Source organism: Cupressus sempervirens, chromosome 6 (genome assembly GCF_028749045.1).
Source record: "Cupressus sempervirens isolate cs-2001-9-10 chromosome 6, ASM2874904v1, whole genome shotgun sequence".
In the NCBI taxonomy this organism is placed as follows: Eukaryota; Viridiplantae; Streptophyta; class Pinopsida; order Cupressales; family Cupressaceae; genus Cupressus; species Cupressus sempervirens.
The window spans coordinates 78,350,296-78,369,457 of NC_143123.1; the positions used below are offsets into that span (position 1 = coordinate 78,350,296).

General features: G+C 37.8%; 1 protein-coding gene across 2 annotated transcripts in view; it reads right to left on the bottom strand.

Moving 5' to 3' along the window:
• Window positions 1–465: 465 nt before the first annotated feature.
• Window positions 466–19,162, bottom strand: part of ASG3 (SNF2 domain-containing protein / helicase domain-containing protein) — a 251,288-nt gene continuing 232,591 nt past the window's right edge. For both annotated transcript variants that reach the window (XM_089786804.1, XM_089786805.1), the window contains exons 15-16: window positions 1,430–1,544; window positions 466–1,208 (exon numbers count right to left, since the gene is read on the bottom strand). In XM_089786804.1, the coding sequence (XP_089642930.1) occupies window positions 1,184–1,208; window positions 1,430–1,544 (140 nt within the window). In that variant the 3' untranslated portion in view covers window positions 466–1,183. The remainder of the gene's footprint in view (window positions 1,209–1,429; window positions 1,545–19,162) is intronic.

Below are 19,162 nucleotides of genomic sequence, written 5' to 3' on the forward strand. Positions count from 1 at the left end.
TTGATATAGTGGTATTTGATGGTAATCGTCAATTTATCCCAAGTGATATTTGTGCACTAATCTAAAAGACTGCAGAAGCATCCCTACAATGATTTCTCAGTTCAAATTCCGTGATATGTATATTTTCATTTCCATAGTAAATTTATTGATGGTGTTTTCAGATGTTAGTGATAAGCTTTTTTCATTTAAATAATTGTAATTGGTAATCTCATTCACATGAACATAACTGATATAATTGTCTTCCTATGAAAATGAAGTAATAACCGTATTTCTTAATATGTTAATTGTTAATTAAGACTCACGAAAAAGTGTATGTTACAATATACCTAAACCAAACTGTGGAATTGATATTCTTTCTTTTGGCGTTTGGCATTTTTAACTGATAACTGCAATCTTTAGAAAGTGGTAGGCTGCGGTGAACTGCACAGTATGGTTATCATGCTATTGTGTTGAAGACAAAAAAAATGAAGTCACAGAAACAGATATTTGAATTTAGAGAATTTTAAAGCTCAATTGCACATCCAATCACAGGAAGCTCTAAATATGGAAACTGTATTCCATACTCTGTCTTTACTCTGTCTTCCTCATAGACAACAGCTACGAATCTTTGTTATTAGTGAGACTGAGCAGGAGTTTTTAATCACTTGTAGGGTTACACCTCTTGGCATAATAAAAAAATATTACATGTGGAAATAAGTTAGTTTTTCCATCCGAGTCTATGGAAATTAAACAATAGAAGGCAATTTTCTTTCACTGTATATCTTTTTGACAGTCAAATTATAGCATGAGTGGTGAGTAGCACAGATGATGAGACAGCAATAATTACAATGCTTAGTATCTGTCAATGTAGAAAGCGAAGATGTTAAACAGCTTAACTGCAATGTCATCATTTCTGAAGAGGGGAAAGACAAAATTGACAAAGTCATATCACAAGATGTGAATGCAGATTTCTTTCAAACCAACCTATCACGTAATCTTCCCATTTTTCATACAGTGCCAAGGTAGTTTTATTTAAACTCGTTGACACAAATTCGATAAGATAATTAAATAATTTTTATGTTCACTTTACGTACTATATATAATATCCCCTATTATAGACGATATTATTCACAGCTTGCTGTAAATTTCTGCCCCGTGCAAGGGCCAAATCATGACTGAGATAATTCAGATTTGATGGATTCTCCTATGAATTCCGCTTAAAATAGTACCTGAAAATATGACAAACAAGCATTGAGAAAAATTAGTTGTCTTATTTATTTAACTGGCCACTGCTTCAGATATTTGTTCATTAACAATAGATGCAATTGTTAGGGCAAAATTAACTACTTAAAACTATTTTACATGTCACTGCCTCATTCTAGCAATGGTGCTAATTTGAACTTGCAATTTGTAGCAAAAGAAAAATAATATGGCAAACTAGAGTTCATACACGTATATTTTTACACCATATGTGTCTGAATATTTGTAGAGAAGACGTTCTACAGCATACCACTCAGAACGCTTGTGTGTAGAATGAAATCCAATTCTTGGCATATGTATAGATGCTGTCATCAACACAATCACCTTATCAAAACAAGTAGAATGCAAAAAAAAATTGAAAAAGAAAGGTTATCTGTTTCTCTTTCTAGATATTACATATTAATTAGTCTAAGACCAACTATTCAAACAAATCACAAAGGTTTTAACTGATGGATATCTGATATTTTAGGTGCTCCATACAGCAATATTTCTTGATATTGAATAATGAAACTCGTTAAATCCTAAAAGTGATAAGCATGCAATGCTAGAAACCTTACAGCAGAGCAATAAAGGAATGGTAGGTTGAACCTTTCTAGGTCACTGCCTAGGTAATTGTTTATTTGTTTGTCTTCTTTACTGCTCAAATTTGTACTTTCTTAGGCTTCAACTTGACAAAGCTTGCAAAAATCCCAAGTTTTTGTGAATTCATCTAAATCCAAGGCATGCTTAGCATAATGAAATTTGGATATGTCTAGTGCAGTACTAGGTACAGAATGTGGTTTTGATTTTTTTGATGTTTTTATAATATCTAAGTAAATATAAAACCTTTAAAGTTGGATTTAGAACTATAACAGTCTGTCACCTCTATATATAAGTGTCACAACTCAAAAGGACATCATTAATATAAACTAAATATAAAACCACCTTTATGATGCTTTGTCATTGTATCAACTGTAGATACATAAAAAACCGTGGTACTGGTCCAGCCCCTAAGAACTCAAGTCCCACTTTGGTCTGGCCGAGGTGTAGGTTTGGATACAGCAAAGTTGTGGTTCCGAGCGAGGTCTTGCTAAAGGCCTACACCTCTAGAAGGCATCTTTCTACATGCTTGCAGATCTGTCCCTTGTGAACCTCGGGAGAGTTTGCCAGGTTCCCACTTCAATTCGGCTGCTTTCACCTTTTCTCTGACTTTTTTTAACACTAAAAAGTGCAACTTACTGCCAAACCCTAAAACTTGGTATAGAAGACATCCAAATGGCAAAAACAAATTAATTTTCTGAACTGTTAATGAAAAATAAAAACATTATCCTTCATCCCTGAACATTTTCTTGCTTGTCATTGCTTGAGTAGAGTTAAGATTGATGGTTGAACAGTAAAACTATGTTATCGGTCTGGCACCTGAAGAACCAGGTCCATGTATTGTCTAGCTCAGGTGAAAGTCCAGATTTGGCATGCCTGCAAGTCCAGGCAAGGTCTTGCTAAACACCTATGAGTCCAAGCAGGGTCTTCTTAAACGCTTGTACAGTTGTATTGGGTGATCCTTGGGCAAACTTAATGGTACCCATGTCAATTTGGCAACTTCTTGCCCTTTTGTACTTTTTTTATTTTTAATACCAAAGACTGTAATTTGCCCTCATACCCTACAATGTGGTACAGAAGACATCCAAAAGGAAAAAGCAGACTTATTTCTCATATTGTGAACGAAAAACAGAAATATTATCCTTCATTCTTTTTTTCTTGCTTGTCACTGCATAAATAAAGTTCAAAGTAGACAATTGAACATTCCAAGCTGGTTGCTTTGCTATTCCTACACATTCACAAGAGTTCATATGTTGCCAAGGAGATCATAGAGGAAGATTTCTTTAAAATTGTGAGGTTCTTTTAAGATTTTGGTTTTTCACCGTCTCTTTTATTTACAAATGAATTCTCTTGCTTTAAGTTGATGTTGTTGCTTTTTTTTCTTCTTCTAGGTATTCATAACACATTGCTAACTTATATAAATGAAATGATTATTAAGTTATATATTTCTTTTATTTGTTTCAATTCCTTGAATGTGTTGTTTACTGAACTGCTTGTCTTAGGTATTACACAGACATCCAGTTGTAGCTCTATGATTTGACTCCATTTCAAAACAAACCCAAACTCTCCCCTTTGGAAAATGTTGAAATGGTACAGCAGCTTCCAAATTGGGGTGGTTATGCTTGGATTTGTGGCGAATATAAAGCTAAATACTCAAGGTCATATACTCAAGTGGAAGGCCGCTTAGACAATATCCATAAACAAAGATTCAAATTTTGCCCCAGGAAGATGGTAACAGCATTCCAGAATGTCAAGTCTTTGCATTTACGGATGAACAAGAATGACAAGAAGGATCTTGAGGGATGAAGCCCACTACACCACCTCTTAATTTTCAACCAACAAAGAGCCACTCACTTTTTCTACACTTAAAGAACAACCTCTGGCCTCTACATGAGATCAAAGGGATTGTTTAATGACATTTCATAATGTATATTGAGAGTGCCAACCACCATGCAGTCTGTGTCTATGCGAATGGATTGGCATTCAATGTCGTTTGCTTGCCATATTGGCAAAACATTGTGAAAGAAATTAATGAGGCTCCAAAAGGTTGTGAACAAGTGTGTAGCACCTTACTGCAAAAATAGGTGAAGTGTGTAGAGGACTCACACTTGACTGCAAAAATAGGTGAAGCGTGTAGAGGACTCTTTGAAGCCCAAAAGGGATTTGTGAGCCAAAAGAAGGGTGTCTACTTTTTATGAATGAAAACAATCAAGCAATCAACCATTGATCAATGTTATTGCAATGTTCTCTAAAGGAGCAATGATTTTGAGATTGTGACAGGGAGCTGAAGGATGGTGCATTTATTGCTAATAATCTTTGTCAGCAATTGAAGAAGTGGGCCCTTCAAATATTGTCCTAGTTTTAATAGACATACCAATAATTGTAGAGCAGTTATCTCATTGGTTGACAAGGCTATTTAGTATTTACACATTATTTAGACACCCTGTACCATCCACTCCCTCAATCTTATGCTACATAAAATTGATGCCAAAATTGATTGGATAAAATAGGTAAATGCTAAGTACCATCCACTCCCTCAATCTTAAGCTACATAAATTGGCACCAAAATTGATTGGATAAAAGGTATATGCTAAGACCCATGAGATAAATGTTTGTAAACAATGACCATATGTCACAAGGCATATTTAGAACATTGTCAACATTGGAACTCTTGAAGGTAAGTTAAATATGTTCAGCTTTAGTAACTTTTTAATTAAATTTTAATTTTAGCTTTCGTAAACTTTTCATTTTTTTTTTTCAAACTAGTTGTTAGTACCCGATATGGTCACAGTTTCTAAACTTTCAGTTTCAGAGGTTGAACCTCTTTGAACTACTTCGAACTTCAGTTCGAAGTAGTTCAAAGTAGTTCGATAGTTCAAAGCAGTTCAAAATGGTCCAATAGTCCAAATTGTTCATTCAGCAGGTTCAGTTCAACAAGTTCAGAATCTCATCATTTAGGTCCAGATTCTGCCAATTCAATAGTTTCGAGAAACTGCAAAAGTACAAGTCAAGATGGAGATCAACTCAGTGGTTCAGAAAAGTTCGTCTTGCAAGCTCATTGGTTGACAATAGTTGAAGTGCAGATTCTAGTTCCCAATATAAGTTCAATTCTGATGTTTGAAGACTCAATGTTTGCAGGTTCATGTAAGCAGATTCAAAGGTTTACATTGCTGAGTTTGAAACACGGTCCAATACTTTAGTATGCAGTTTTTAACACTTCAAATTCAAGACAGAAAACTTGAAGTTCAGATAGAGCTTTGTGATAAAATCTCAGAGTTGGATGATACATGTTGAACAAAGCATGTTGATCGGGTGTGTAATAAAAAGGGTTTTTCCTCCTAATCATTATTGGACCATAATCTTGAAACCAACTGGTGATTAATATATATTAGAGGATTGAAAGTGACATTTATGTTTGCCTCTCAATAGAAGACATTGGACATGCTGAAGCTGAGACTATGGTTGAAGGAACATTGGATGTATTTACGTTTGATTTTGATGATGAGGGAGACACACATTTTTGAAATACTCTTTCCTCATAAAACCAAATCATATCATTTGTCACCATGAGGTTTGGATAAGCCCGAAACACCATGCAAGAATACAACCTGCAAACACGGATTCTCTGATGACAAAAAATAGTCATGTTTCATAGGTCATAAACCCCAAATTAACCGTTGGATTTGGCTGAATTTTAGATATTTCTTGGCAAATCTAGTCCTCTAAATCTTCACCATAGAGTTTTGTCATATTACATGTGGATCAAAAGTTACATGTTCTTGATTACACCACTATCGGATCAGAAATAACAGTCATAAATTGCAGATGGCTGAAAATAGTCACATTTTGAGGGCCATATCTCTCAATCCGACCATTGGATCATGCTGCATTTAAGATATTTGTTGGAAAACCTAGTTATCTAAATCTTCTCCAAATATTTTTATGAGATTTAGTATGGATCAAAAGTTATGGGTTTCTGTTTACACCTCTATTGGCTCAGCAATTAACAGTTATGGAATGCAGACAACCAGATTGGGTCTCAGTGCGGGGCCCATAACTTCCAATCAAACCGTTGGATGTGGCTCAATTTCAGATATGTTTCTAAGAAGCAAGTTACACATGATCTGACCAAAGCGTTTTTCAAACTCATTCCTGGTTAATGAGTTACGACTGATTGAGTGGGACACTGTCAAAACTGTCTATGGCAGTTATAAAACCATGATAGAACATCATCACCAGCAAATGCCACCTGTCAGCATAAGTATACCATAGGGGCCACGAATTTTCATAAAATATGAGGATACAAAGGTAAGAAAATCATTAATTGACATCTATCAATTAGTTGTGTATACTTGGCCAAATCTGATGCAACCATATACAGATACTAAAACTTTGGTTAATAATCTTTGGAGATTATAGGGAGATATTGCAAAACTTAATGGTCATCAAAATAATCTTGAAAAAGATTACTATTGATGAAAATAAACTTTATCAAGGAAAACCAAAGGAGAAAAGAAAAAAGACTTCTTTGGAAGTAGAAAAGGATATCAAGATTCAGTTACTGGAACGGAAAGGTCACGGCAAAGAAAAGTTAAATAAGCCAGCGGTAGAGTTAAGAGGGGTTCCAGTTTTCAGAGTTTTGGCTGGGAGACTTTGGGCTACAGCAGAACAGAGGCTGTGAATACAGTGATAGGAGGGAAGATTGGATTTCTCTGAGACTTTGTGCTACAGGAGGTCCCATTCTTTTTCCTGTTCAATTCTTCTTGCTGGCTTCTTCCAGGCTGCAGACTTTGGGCTTCAGGCAGGGAGGAGATCTTGCAAAAATCATTTTAATTTCCTTGGGAGACAGGGAGAGGCAGAGCATGGGCAGATTTTTCTCTTTCTGAACTGTGTGTCTGAGATAGAGAAAAGGTTTTGGTGATTGATGTAATATTGTGAAAGAAGTTTCTGTTTTTGTTTAAATAATGGTCTGATTGTAATGTGTAAAGGAGTCCTTGTGTTCTTTTACAGTCAGGGAAGGGAGGCTGAAGGTTAAACATATTATACTTTGTTGATAATGTATTTTTCCTTCCACTGAATTTGGACTTCGATTCATTTCCAGTTTTTCCTGAAATTACAGTTTGTTGTCATTGTTTCTTTATTAAATTGATGTTCCAAACATCTTTCAGAGCTCTGATTTTAATTCTCTCGAGAGAGCGGAGGTTAGGTATTCATTTACACTATGTGATACAGTGTACAACAAATTAACTTTGTGTAATCTGTTGTATTCTGTTTCCTTTCTTTTCAATTCTTAGGTTTCGCGTCTACTCTATGTTTACGGATAGATGCTTGGTATCTTTTCGTGCTTTCTGGTCAAAAGTACCTATAATTAATTCATTGTAAATCTTGCACGGGGAGCTGTACCCGATAAAATTCAGAGGAAGGTTATTAATCTAATAATAACCTATCCAACTGTTGGTGCTAGTTTGTCCTTTCATTTGGGCATTCGGGGTCAGATTTGCATGCATTTTCTCAAAGGACAATCTGTTCACTAACACTAGTTCTTCAAACCTGTTATGACTCCAACAAAATTTTATTGAGATAACTCGTGAACGTTCATGAAACACTCTAACATGGTCATCAACCCATGTTGGTCCATATGGAAGCAATCGAGCACTACAAGGCCAACAAAGGTCAAGCAAATGATCTTAAATGATATTTAGTAGGATTATGTTACATATATCCTTAGTTTCATAGAGCCCATATTGAGCATAATCCATTATACTAACATTAATAGATCTTGTTTGAGTGAGATATATGATGGCATCAACTGAATGATTGAGAAGATGAAAATCATCATAAATGATAAAGAACAAGATACTAATGAAAATTCTTCACACAACTTCACAAAATCATTGAATAGAGATGCAACGAAATGACCACTCCTCTACAACTTGTCTTTGCTACAAGGAAGCACATGGTAGACTCCTTACAATTCAGACATGTAGGATGCCCTAAGGGTTTAGTTCATGGATTTTTCATGTTTTAACTTCAGTATCAATGCCTTTTAGTACAAATATAAGATTAATGCTCATATACTTTAGTACTTCCATGGCCAATCATTCGCACACCTACAACTTTTGTGATAAAAAAAAAAATTCCTAGTGTTATGTTTAACTTGGATGCCTCCACTTTGCACTTGGCTGCACTTGATGTTAACATTGAACCAACTAGCAAGCACAAGAGTGCTAGTGTCTTTGCCAAGGACACTATTTGTGGTCTTTTTAATCTACAAGTGCCTACATCATCTGATATAGATAATAGTAAACATATTTTGAAGACCGATAAGATTTTGATCAACGATGGTTGATTGCCGACACTAGGCACTATTATTTTCTTGACTTTAATTTATATTGTGGCATTCAAGTTGGACTAGTACTTGACAAATAATATCGAAGTTTTGTTTATTAAATAATATGAGATGCCATGTGTATTTTGAACTTAATTATTTCAACAAATATGTTAATATTTTGTATTTTATATATTTCGTATGGATGAACCCAAAGCAAACCCAACCCAAAAATAGAATTTGACCAAACCCAAGAATTGAACCCTCGAAACCAATACCAAGACCCTTAGAGAAAAAAAACACAATCGGATCTCTAATCACACAATTTTGTTTGATCTAGGACATGGGGCAGTTCTTTATTTTTGTATCTTTATTGTTGTCTGATTTTTAGAATATCTACTTCAACCTTCTCAACATAGTCATGATTTGAAAAAGGTGTACTTCAAATCAAATATGAAACAAGAATAATACCTACAACAAGGGATGATAGCTATTGAAAAAGTGATGGCTATTAGATGCTTAATTCAAAATGTATTAACTAGTATAATGTAACTATAATCATTCAACAATAGTACTAGACATGAATCATTAATGGCATCACAGAAATAACTAGGAATACGGAATATATGATGTCAGATATGGCAGAATGATATAACTTTTGATAGCACAATAATCTCCAATACACAACAATTTGCTTTGTTCCATCATGGACACAAATCCACCCAATGATTGGTTAAGTTTGCCAGCTGTCAATAACACTGCATGGAAAAAACTTTTTTTATTATTGTACCCCTTAATCAACAAAGTAATAGTATGGCATAACAACCACCTACATCAACACCCCCAATCCCCCCACAAAGCCTCGAGTCTTTTTTTGCAATCGACTACTCCTCCCTTGTCGCTTTCAGCAACCTCAAGGCATCCTTGAGGTCCTTCTCTACTATGGCCAACTTTTGCTTCTTTTCTACTCATATTGTCCTCTCTTGGCTCAACCCAATGTCGAATTCATATACTCTCCTCTCTAGGGCATCCTACTTGCCTTTTGCTTTACGAGCTTTCCATGTGACTCACTATAGGTGCAAGAGTGTCTCTAAAAGAGTGTTCCAGCCGAATGAGGTGTTCATCATGCCAGTGTGTCCTCTCTACAAACACAACTTGTGAGGTACTCCAATCTCGCTCTTTGTCCTTCAACTCTATGTGGGGCCATCCTTGCTTTGAGTGGCGTTCATGGAATTCTACCAGGGAACCCTACACCATGAATCTAAATAATGCCTCTATTACTAGAGTCAAAGGTCACATATCCAAGTCTTTGACTCTATCTACCATGTCCCATGTGGTTGAAGCCATAATCTCGAGTTCCATCAGGAATTGCTAGGCATAGTCCCCAAAACAAGATGTGACTCTCTTTGGCAGCTCCTTCCTCTTGGTCCCCAATGTGCTGACTCGCCCCATCTATCCCCATATCTGGGTGGACCTAGGTAGCTTCTTCCTCGGATTACCCATCATTAGAGTGGGTGAGGGCAATAGGATGTCCTAGACCTCTATTTGGAACTTTGTCAACAAGTTGTCTGCTTTTTTATCCCTTCCATCCTCTTCTTGTTCTCCTCAAAATTGATGTGCTATTGTGGTAACAACTATGGTGGATGAGGTGGCTATCAAGCTTGGAGGTGTCATTGCTAGTGTTGGTGTGATCAAAAGTCCAATTGACTATATTGTCTCAATCTCGTACGGGTTGGTGATCCTGATGGCGTGGGCTCCTTGCTTCGTTGAACTTAATCCACCACCTTGGCCTATGGTATTTGGTCTAGTGGGACCAAGTGCACTATTATTGACAACTGAGAGGCTATAAATTCTATCTGCTTCGCCTCCTAATCTGAAAAGGGTGGCAGTTTCCACATGCTGCCAAGTGTCATCTCTCCATTGCCAACTGTCATTCCACTATCGACTACCATCCCAATGAACATTTCGCTACCGTCATCCCTCCACTATCAACTGTGATCCCTTTACCAAGGATATCTCTATACACGCCTTCTTTTCGAACTATTTTGTGTCATGCCACCTTCGTCTTTGCATCCAATTCCCTCTATACGGTGTGTGTGTGTGTGTGTGTGTGTGTGTGTGTGTGTGTGTGTGTGTGTGTGAAGTAACATATTACCCTCAAGCACCTCTAATGCATTTCTTGTTTTGGGTCTTGGTAGCGGCCCTTGTTGTACTACAACAAATTCAATTTCGTTTGACATTTCCCCTACATCTTCCTATATTGTCGCCTTTTGTCCAGTACGGTAAGGTGTCATCCTAAACTCCTCATCCTTTGAATTGGAATAGGTATGTTGTTCACCTGTTCCTTCTTCCTCCAAGATGCTATCTTCATAATTCTAGCTGTGATTTCCTGTCTACCCCTCTTCCTTAAGAGTTCAATATTTTTTGTTGAGAATGTGTCCAGATGCAGCCAGTAATTCATTGTTGGCTTGTACAATTCCACAAAATTGACAATAAAAAAGGTGCCCCAATGCTCAAGTGTCACTTGCATGCGAAGTGCTTCCAAAAACAATGCAATAGCATGGTTGGGCATTTCGAATGTTTTATGTGAGTTTGAAGAACTCCTTAACCCTATCTAACAATAGTTATCCCCAATTGTATATTTTACCATTATTTAGCCCATTCATTCTACCATAACATCCATATGGCAATGTCGAATGTTTTGCTTCCCCCTATGAATTTGCTCCTAGATAAATCCATTATACAACTCCATTATGGGGAGGCTATAAAGGCTTTCTTCAAACCACTATTGTTATCGCTACTCCATATGCTATACCATTGTTTCTATGTGAGGTGGTCTCTACATATGAGTTCTAGTAACTATTTCTTATCCTTGTAGACTTTTTAGAAGTAGGTCTTGTTGTCGAGTGTCCTCTATTGGGCACCCCAAATACCCTACTGAACTCTTTTGCTGAATAAAACAATATGATAGTATGTTGTAGATACTTGACTTTAAACGTGTGTTTTTGTCATAACCATGAACCATGGTACGCTAGACTGGTTCAAATTCCTTTCGATTAAAAATAAGCATGAAAATAATCTTATCTACCTCAACAATGCATAACAAAAGCCATCAACATATGATTCTCCTCTATGCTTTCCCACCAAGCTCTGCATTCACTCCCAGTTACAACTAGTTACTCTTCTCATGTAGTTGCTCATCCCCACCCGTACATTCCTTGTTTGTATGTTTGTGATTGTTACTTCCGACTACACATGTGGTCTACAAGATAAACTCTACCCATAAGAAATATCTTCCCTGCCTTCCACTCGTACAACATACAAAATGTGCACTCTCTCTTCCCTCCTTGCATACGGCTCATACGAAATGTCTTCCTGCACTTGCACTTCAACCATACAATGTGTGGCTCCTCTCTTTTCTTCGTCCGTACAAAATCCTGCAATTCTTTTTCCCTCTACAACTTATCTGTCTTCCTTCCATTTTGCCAATTTGATGAGAAGCCTTAGATATGATCTCCATTTATTGGGCTCCTTAGGGGTAAGGGTTTTAACAAAACACTTTTTCTTTATTTGAAAGGCTAAGACATTTGTCTTTTTACTGTTTTTATTTTCTTCTTTTCTTCCCTTAATATTCCTTCCAATATGATTGTTTTAATTATTACTTTATCCCTTCTTATTTTCCAAACCTATTTTTCTTTTATGCCCATCTTCCTAACCCTAATTCTTTTTAATTTTGGTAAAAAAATTCAAAGTGGTGGTACCTTTGAGTTTGTTTTACTTTTGTGCTCCTCCACATTCCTATTCGACTTTCACAATCTTCCCTTTAAATTTCTATGGTGCTTTTTCTCATTATCTTGGTCTTTCAGTTTTGGGCCTCCTCTTTACCCTTTTTTATTTGCGGTATTGTACCTCTACCTCTAAGGCATACTCCCACATGCAAGTGCATAGGGGTGTCTTATAACATTCATTTTCACAACATCTCCCAAGGTACTCCAGGTCAAAGATTGTGCCAACTAGGGTGCGGGTCCTACTACCTTAAAGCTTCCATCCACATATTGTCCTCCATTCTTTTGGTACCACACTACTTCCTCCCCACCTATTGTTTGAGGTCCTTCTAGGTTGGGAGCCACTTGCTGCAAAACATTTGGCTTGGTTTTATAGCGCGCTTCTTAGTCCTCAATGCACTTCTTAATTAATTGATCTACATAGTCATGTTCTTCAGAAATAAGTCATATGTTTTCACTACCATTTTTAGACATGGTCCAAGGTGGCGCCATACTCATTCAAGTCAATCTCTTCTACTAGGTCTTCTTCCAAAATTCCTCCTCTTGTTGCTTGCTCCCTCTTTTATTGCTCTTTGGCTTCCTAATCAATGTCATAGATGATAAATCCCTCCCATCTTCCTTCATATGGTGCTCGCCATCACCAATATCCATTTATTCTTACCCAGACAACCAAGGGGTTGAATGGTACATTTGTGAGGTGTCTGCGTATCCTCGATACTACGATCCCTTCTTCACCTTTTCTAGCTACTCGCTCCTCCAAAGCCATCAAAGATTTGGCTTGATCCAAGTCCAGTCTATATAGGTCTTCAGTTATTACCGAACCCTCTTCAATCTATTTTTTCCTTGGTGAATAGTCTAATCACCCTTAGTTGCATATCCCAACATATTGATTTTCACAATATGTACCTTCATCTCCTTATGCAATTTCAATTTGGATCTGTCCACTAGTTCCTTGATAGGCCTATCTTCAAGAGTTGCAAGTTTAATAGCCCCATTATTCCCTACTTCTCTCACTTTATATGGCCCAAGCCAACGAACTTTGAACTTATTCGGCTTAATGTGTTGCGGTCGTTATACTTTAGGACTAACTAGCCTGATCGAAAATTCATTCCCTGGAGGTGTTTATTGTGCCAAAGTTTCCTCCTCTATTGAGTCACCTTCATTTTCCACTATCGTTATTCCCCTTTCATCCAACTTCATTAGATTGACTAATTGTTCTTTGAGACTCTCTAGATCTCCTTGTCTATTTTCTACTGCCACCTTGAGGCTTAGCACTGTGTACTTTGCAAGTAGGACCACCTCCTAATCATACATTAGCTGAAATGGCGTGTCTTGTTGTTTCCTTTTAGGTAGTACGGTGTACCCAAAGCATGACTAGAACTAATTCTTCCCTCTCTCCCTCCTCCACTCCACATATCTTGAAGTGTACTCAAACCAACACTTTATTTGTGGATTCTACTTATCCATTGCCTCAGGGGTAGTATAGACTTGATAGGTTATGGAATATGTTGAATTTATTTGTCATGTTCTTGATCACCTAGTTGACAAAATGTATACCTTGATCGCTAGTAATGCATAAAGGTATCCCAAATTGGGTGACTATTTGCTCATACAAGAACTGGGATGTGCTAATGGCAATGTTGTCACCAAGCTTCTTCCCATTTTGTCAAGAATTCAATGGCAACCACGATGTACCTACATTGTCGTGCAATGCTCAACTTGAGTGGTCTCACAAAGCCTAGGCCCCACCTTTTGAACAATTCCTAGGGTTGCAAGAAAATAATGACATAAAATCCCATTTAAATGGTTTGCCTGCCCTTTAGCAAGTACCACCCCTAAGTACCCACTCTTGTGCATCAGTGTGCTACGTTGGCCACCATAGTCCTGCAAGTAGTACCTTCCATGCGATCGCATCAAGCCTCGTGTGCCTGCCCTTTAGCAAGTACCACCCCTAAGTACCCACTCTTGTGCATCAATGTGCTACGTTGGCCACCATAGTCCTGCGAGTAGTACCTTCCATGCGATCGCATCAAGCCCCATGTGCCCCCCTGCAAGCTCTTCATGGGATACTCTTAGCACACTCGATATTTCCTCCTCCATGATGCATTTCCAAAACACATGGTCAAGTCCCATCTTCTATAGTAGCCCACAAACTAATTGGAATGTTTTACTCTTCAATGTCAACTTCCTTCGTTCACTCGATGGCATCTCAGCAGGGAACATAGAAGCAGAGAGGTATTGGCCAATGTGTTTGTACTAGGAAGGTAGAACTTCTATTTGGAATAGGTGAGCATCTAGAAAGCCCTTGTTCACCCCATTAGCGGGTTCTCTAGATTTTATCCTTGACAATTGGTCAACGATGGCATGGCTCTTTGTGAGACAACAACGATTATGAAGGTGAATTCGTAAAGTAGCAATAACCACCAACTTACCCCACCTTGTGCAATGGGCTTGTTCACCAAGTACATTAGGGTTTGGTGGTATATATAGAACATGAAGGGTGTGGTGAGGAGATAATGCTGGAATTTTTTTAAAGCATATACCATGCCCAAGGCTTCCCTTTCCAATGTACTATAATTCATCTCTTCGTTTGACAATAGCTTTCTTGCAAAGTATATTGGTTGTTCCACATGTCCTATGCTAACATGTGCCAACGTGGCCCCAATGGCATAGATGGAGGTGTCCATGTCGCCATGGAATTCTTTGTCTTAGTCTGGATAGGCCTAAATTAGTGCACTTACCAATCCTTTCAGTTCTCTAAATGTTATTTCTTTTTTCGTACCCTACTTGAATAGTTCACCTTTTCTCATGAGTTTCTCCAATGGCAATGAAATTTAAGCAAATCTTTTGAAGAATTGTCAGTAGTAACAAACATGGCCGAGGAAGGACTCCACATACGTCACATCCTCTAGGCTATCCATCTCGATGATCACTTTTACTTTGTCAAGATAATTCTTCAACTCTTCCTTACAACTATATGTCTAAGTAGCTTGTGTTGCAGTATTATGAATCGACACTTTCAGTTTAGTGCTAGACATACCCTTCGGCACCGTTCCATGCACTCGTGCAGAACGGTCAAGTGAGTCTCCTTTCCACTAGAGATGGACCAATCATCTAAGAATGCCTTGAAATTCGGCACACAATGCCTTGATTCTTTAACGTATGTTCAGATCTGTCTACTCTTATGTTGATACTTATCACAGCGAAGATATAACTAGATCAATCAAGAATTGAATCTTGATATCTTACATGCATTTGAATTCTCTAATGAATAATGTTGATGCTTTCTTCTTTGATTGCAAGTAGATATATCTGAAAGCAGATCATTGGTAATAGCGTGTGTTGTTGAATGTGTTTCCAAGCGATCATGGCATTTCAATTGGGACGGGCTAATCTCCATCCAAAATGTACTAAGGACAAAACAAAGTCAAACTTTTTTTTCCAGATTCACGAAAACATAGTGATTTTTTTCCAATTTTTTTTTTTATTGACTACAAACTATGCAAATCATGAAGATCAAACGCTGAAATTTTTAGAAAAATCCATGATGTTTTTTATTTTTAAAATATTAGTCAACTGTATAGTTTGGATGGAGGATAGTCGCATCCATTTCAATTATATATGAATTGGAATGGTTCTGTCTTGTGTAGGGATGTGACCCTACGTGCCCTTTGGACCCATAGTGTCATGTCTTTACATGAGACAACCCATAACCACCATTAGTTATGATTCACTATTAATAATCACACCCGGTGATAATGCATTTGAGGAGCCCGATCATAATCGACGCTCAACATTTCATTACACTCAACCTCAGTCTGTAATGTGGAACAATGATGACATGACTCACGATAATGGAGAATTGGTGAGTAATAGAATCACCTCCATGATTCACATAAACTATGATGTTATAACAATAGGATTGTTGCATTACATAATGGAGATTGAACCAGATCGAATTATTTGTACAGACCACTATGAGACTTTCTATATATCTACACACACACACACACACGTGCGCACACGCACACACACACAAATACGTGTATATATTTATATATACACACATGTATATGTATATGTATGTGAATTTCTCTTTGAGCAATAATCAGATATTAGATATCCGACAAATGCTACAAATTAAACACTCCCAAGTAGTGCGTCATAACCTTTCTTCTCCAGGGAGATGACCATAAAGTTGAGGAAGAATTGTTGAGTTCCAATAAATATTCCTTGGCCATGTGCATTCCAATTCGATTTAAAACATGTTGATTAATGCCTACCAAGTGGCAAGTTGGAGGCCAAAGTGTCAATTTGCCAAAGGTCTTCTATGTATCCTCTGGAAGCACATTTACTCCTGACCCTCTATCCACAATGGTGTTGGTGAGGGTAGGGACCATGATTTCTATTTCCACTTCCACCACTGTTGCAGTTTGTCCCCTCTATCCACAATGGTGTTGGTGAGGGTACAGCCCATGATTTCTAGTTCCACCATTGTTGGGGTCTATCCAACACCTACTGCCAACACCATAAGGTTTGCAACACCACTGGTAGAAGAGGCTTTTTGGAAGTCTTTTTTCCCTATCTCCTTCATCGCTTAACTACAACCTCCTAGCTACTATGTATATCACCAGTATAGGTAATTGCCACCTTCAGTTGCGGTAGTGTCTCTAGTAGGTCTGCTACTTGTACTAGGAATGTTGTCTGTAATATTTCCTATGTAATGTTTTACTTTGGATGTTGAATTTTGGCTTCGATCAATCCTTCCCTATACATGGATACAAATATATGGCTTTTTGTGTGTGAAGTCTTGTAATTGTTTGGATGTCCTCTTTGGAACATGTTACCTCTATCATGTTTACCGCTTTCCCCATCAAGCAATCAACATCCTTGTGGTTGCAAAAACACACCATTTGCACAACAAACTTCCATCCCCTTGCTTTCTCTGGCAATCTCGCATGATGTGACCCCATTCGTTTCACCTGTGGCATTGTATCATGGGTTATCCCTTCACATCGTACTGAATGTGATTTGTCAGGGTGTTGTTTATATTATTATTGTTGCCTCTTTAGTTGTTGCAGTAACCACCCAATGAGGCTTAGAGTTAATGGGTTATCAAGATATGGTCAGCGAGGTTGTTTGTTCCCCTTGTGTGAAGCGCAATTGAGTGCTCCTCACCTTCAAATTGTACGAGCACTCCTTAACAGAGTGTTCCAACACTTAGCAGATGTCACAAAAGGATTTCTTGGGACAGTTGGCCCTGGTATGTCCTTCACTTTTAACTTCATACACCACAATTCCTTGCTTTCTTTAATTTCTATATCTACCCTCATCTCCTTCATCATCTTCATCATGTCTTTCTAAAGGGCCTATATTGTCTTGGACTCTCCCTCACTATCATCATTCATAATGTCATCATCACTCACCTTCTTCCCTCTAGATGTCTTAGTCTAACTTTTAATGTCCAGGACTCTATTGCACGCCTCCTTGTATAATGATAGAGTTGCCACCTTCATTTTTCTCGAATGCAAGTGATCAATTCTTCTATAAACCATCTCTTCTTCAACCTGTCTACTAGCTGATTTTCTAGCTTACCAATCAATTCCTTTAGCCTACGATGGTAGGCCCAAACTATCTCATTCTTTCATTTGCAAGTATTATACATTTCCACTATCACTTCATCATCGTCATGGAGTAAGCTGAATTCTACCTCAAAAGCTTGCTTCAAGTCCTTCCAAGTTGTTTTGTTGGTCGTTGGAAGGTGTATACCAATCAATTGCAAAACCTCTTAAGGCAGTTGAGAAAGCTTTCAATAAATAATCTTCATCCTCCTAACCACTCAACTCCCATATGGTTATACAGGTCTTGCAATGGCAAGCCAGATCTGTCTCCATTGAATTTTGGAAGCTTCTACTTCTCCAGGATATTTACCATTTTTATCCTTTAGTCAGTACCACCTTGTGTGTCATCGAGATTTGGAGGGTCATTTCCTCTCCGCATCCTTGCGATTGTCTTGCGCAATCAGGCACGTGAGGGTTTCCTTCCCCTTCATCTCTACATATGCATCTTGGCAGTATCAATAGTCCCTCCTCCCCAAAGATTCTACCTCTGTCTATCATATTTTCGATTGTTCCAATATGGAAAGATTTCTAATGTCATGTATGGTACTTTCAAATGTCTACAACTACACTTCCAAGGTCCCTTTCTTCTCCACTGACTTCCTCGGAGTGCTCAGATGGGTTTGTGCAGATGGAGTTGCCCTCCCAATTGTCATCCTCTAATACATATTGTGCCCACAAGATGTTGGGGAGTGATAACTCTTGTAGTATCTTCCTACTCTTGTTGCATGAATGATGCCATAGTAATGGTATCGATGTCACACCAAACAAATGGATTCTAAATCTCTATACAAGTTGTTTTCGCCTCTAGGCCTGTTTTTGGATCCACAAAGACCTTACAACAATTTCTACTTCTCATTTTCTCCCCTTCCCTCGTGCATCTTCTTTTGTCCTTGGTTGGTAAAAGGGGTATTAATTAGTAAAAAGGGACAACAGTACAACACCTACTTACATCACATGGATCTTATTCACTCGATTCCTCTCCTTTTACCATTGTAGAATCTTTTGCCTCCAGTTTTCCCTCTCCCTTTCCTCAAGTTGTTTTTGGAACTACCGTAATTTTCAAGCCAACAGCCTTGGAAGACTATCAAGAAGATCATACACGAGAGAACTCATGGTGAGTTCAGCTTGTACTATGTCAGGTGGAATAGTTGTCTAGTATTGCGTCAGGAGGAACAATTGTCCACTATGCTTCCCTTCGCACATACTTGTCAACTGCAACTTCCCACACTTGCACCAAGTCCTACGTCAGTTGATCCTCTTGGGTCACTTCACTTTCATCCTCAATGTCACTATCGCTTATCAGTACTTTCTGGTCGAAGGTAAGACCCATTATGCTGCCATCCCGCCTATGCCTGCTTCCTTAGACCTCCAAGTTCGAACTTGGGCAATGACACCAAAATGTTATATGCCTAATTTGATATGTATTAAGCAAGACAATGTAATTATAATCATTCGACAATAATAGCAAACATGAATCATTAATGGCATCATAAAAATAACCAAAGAGAATACAAAACATATGATGTTAGATATGGCAGAATGACATTACTTTTCATACCATACACAACAATAATATGCTTTGTTCCATACTAGATACAAACCGACCCGAC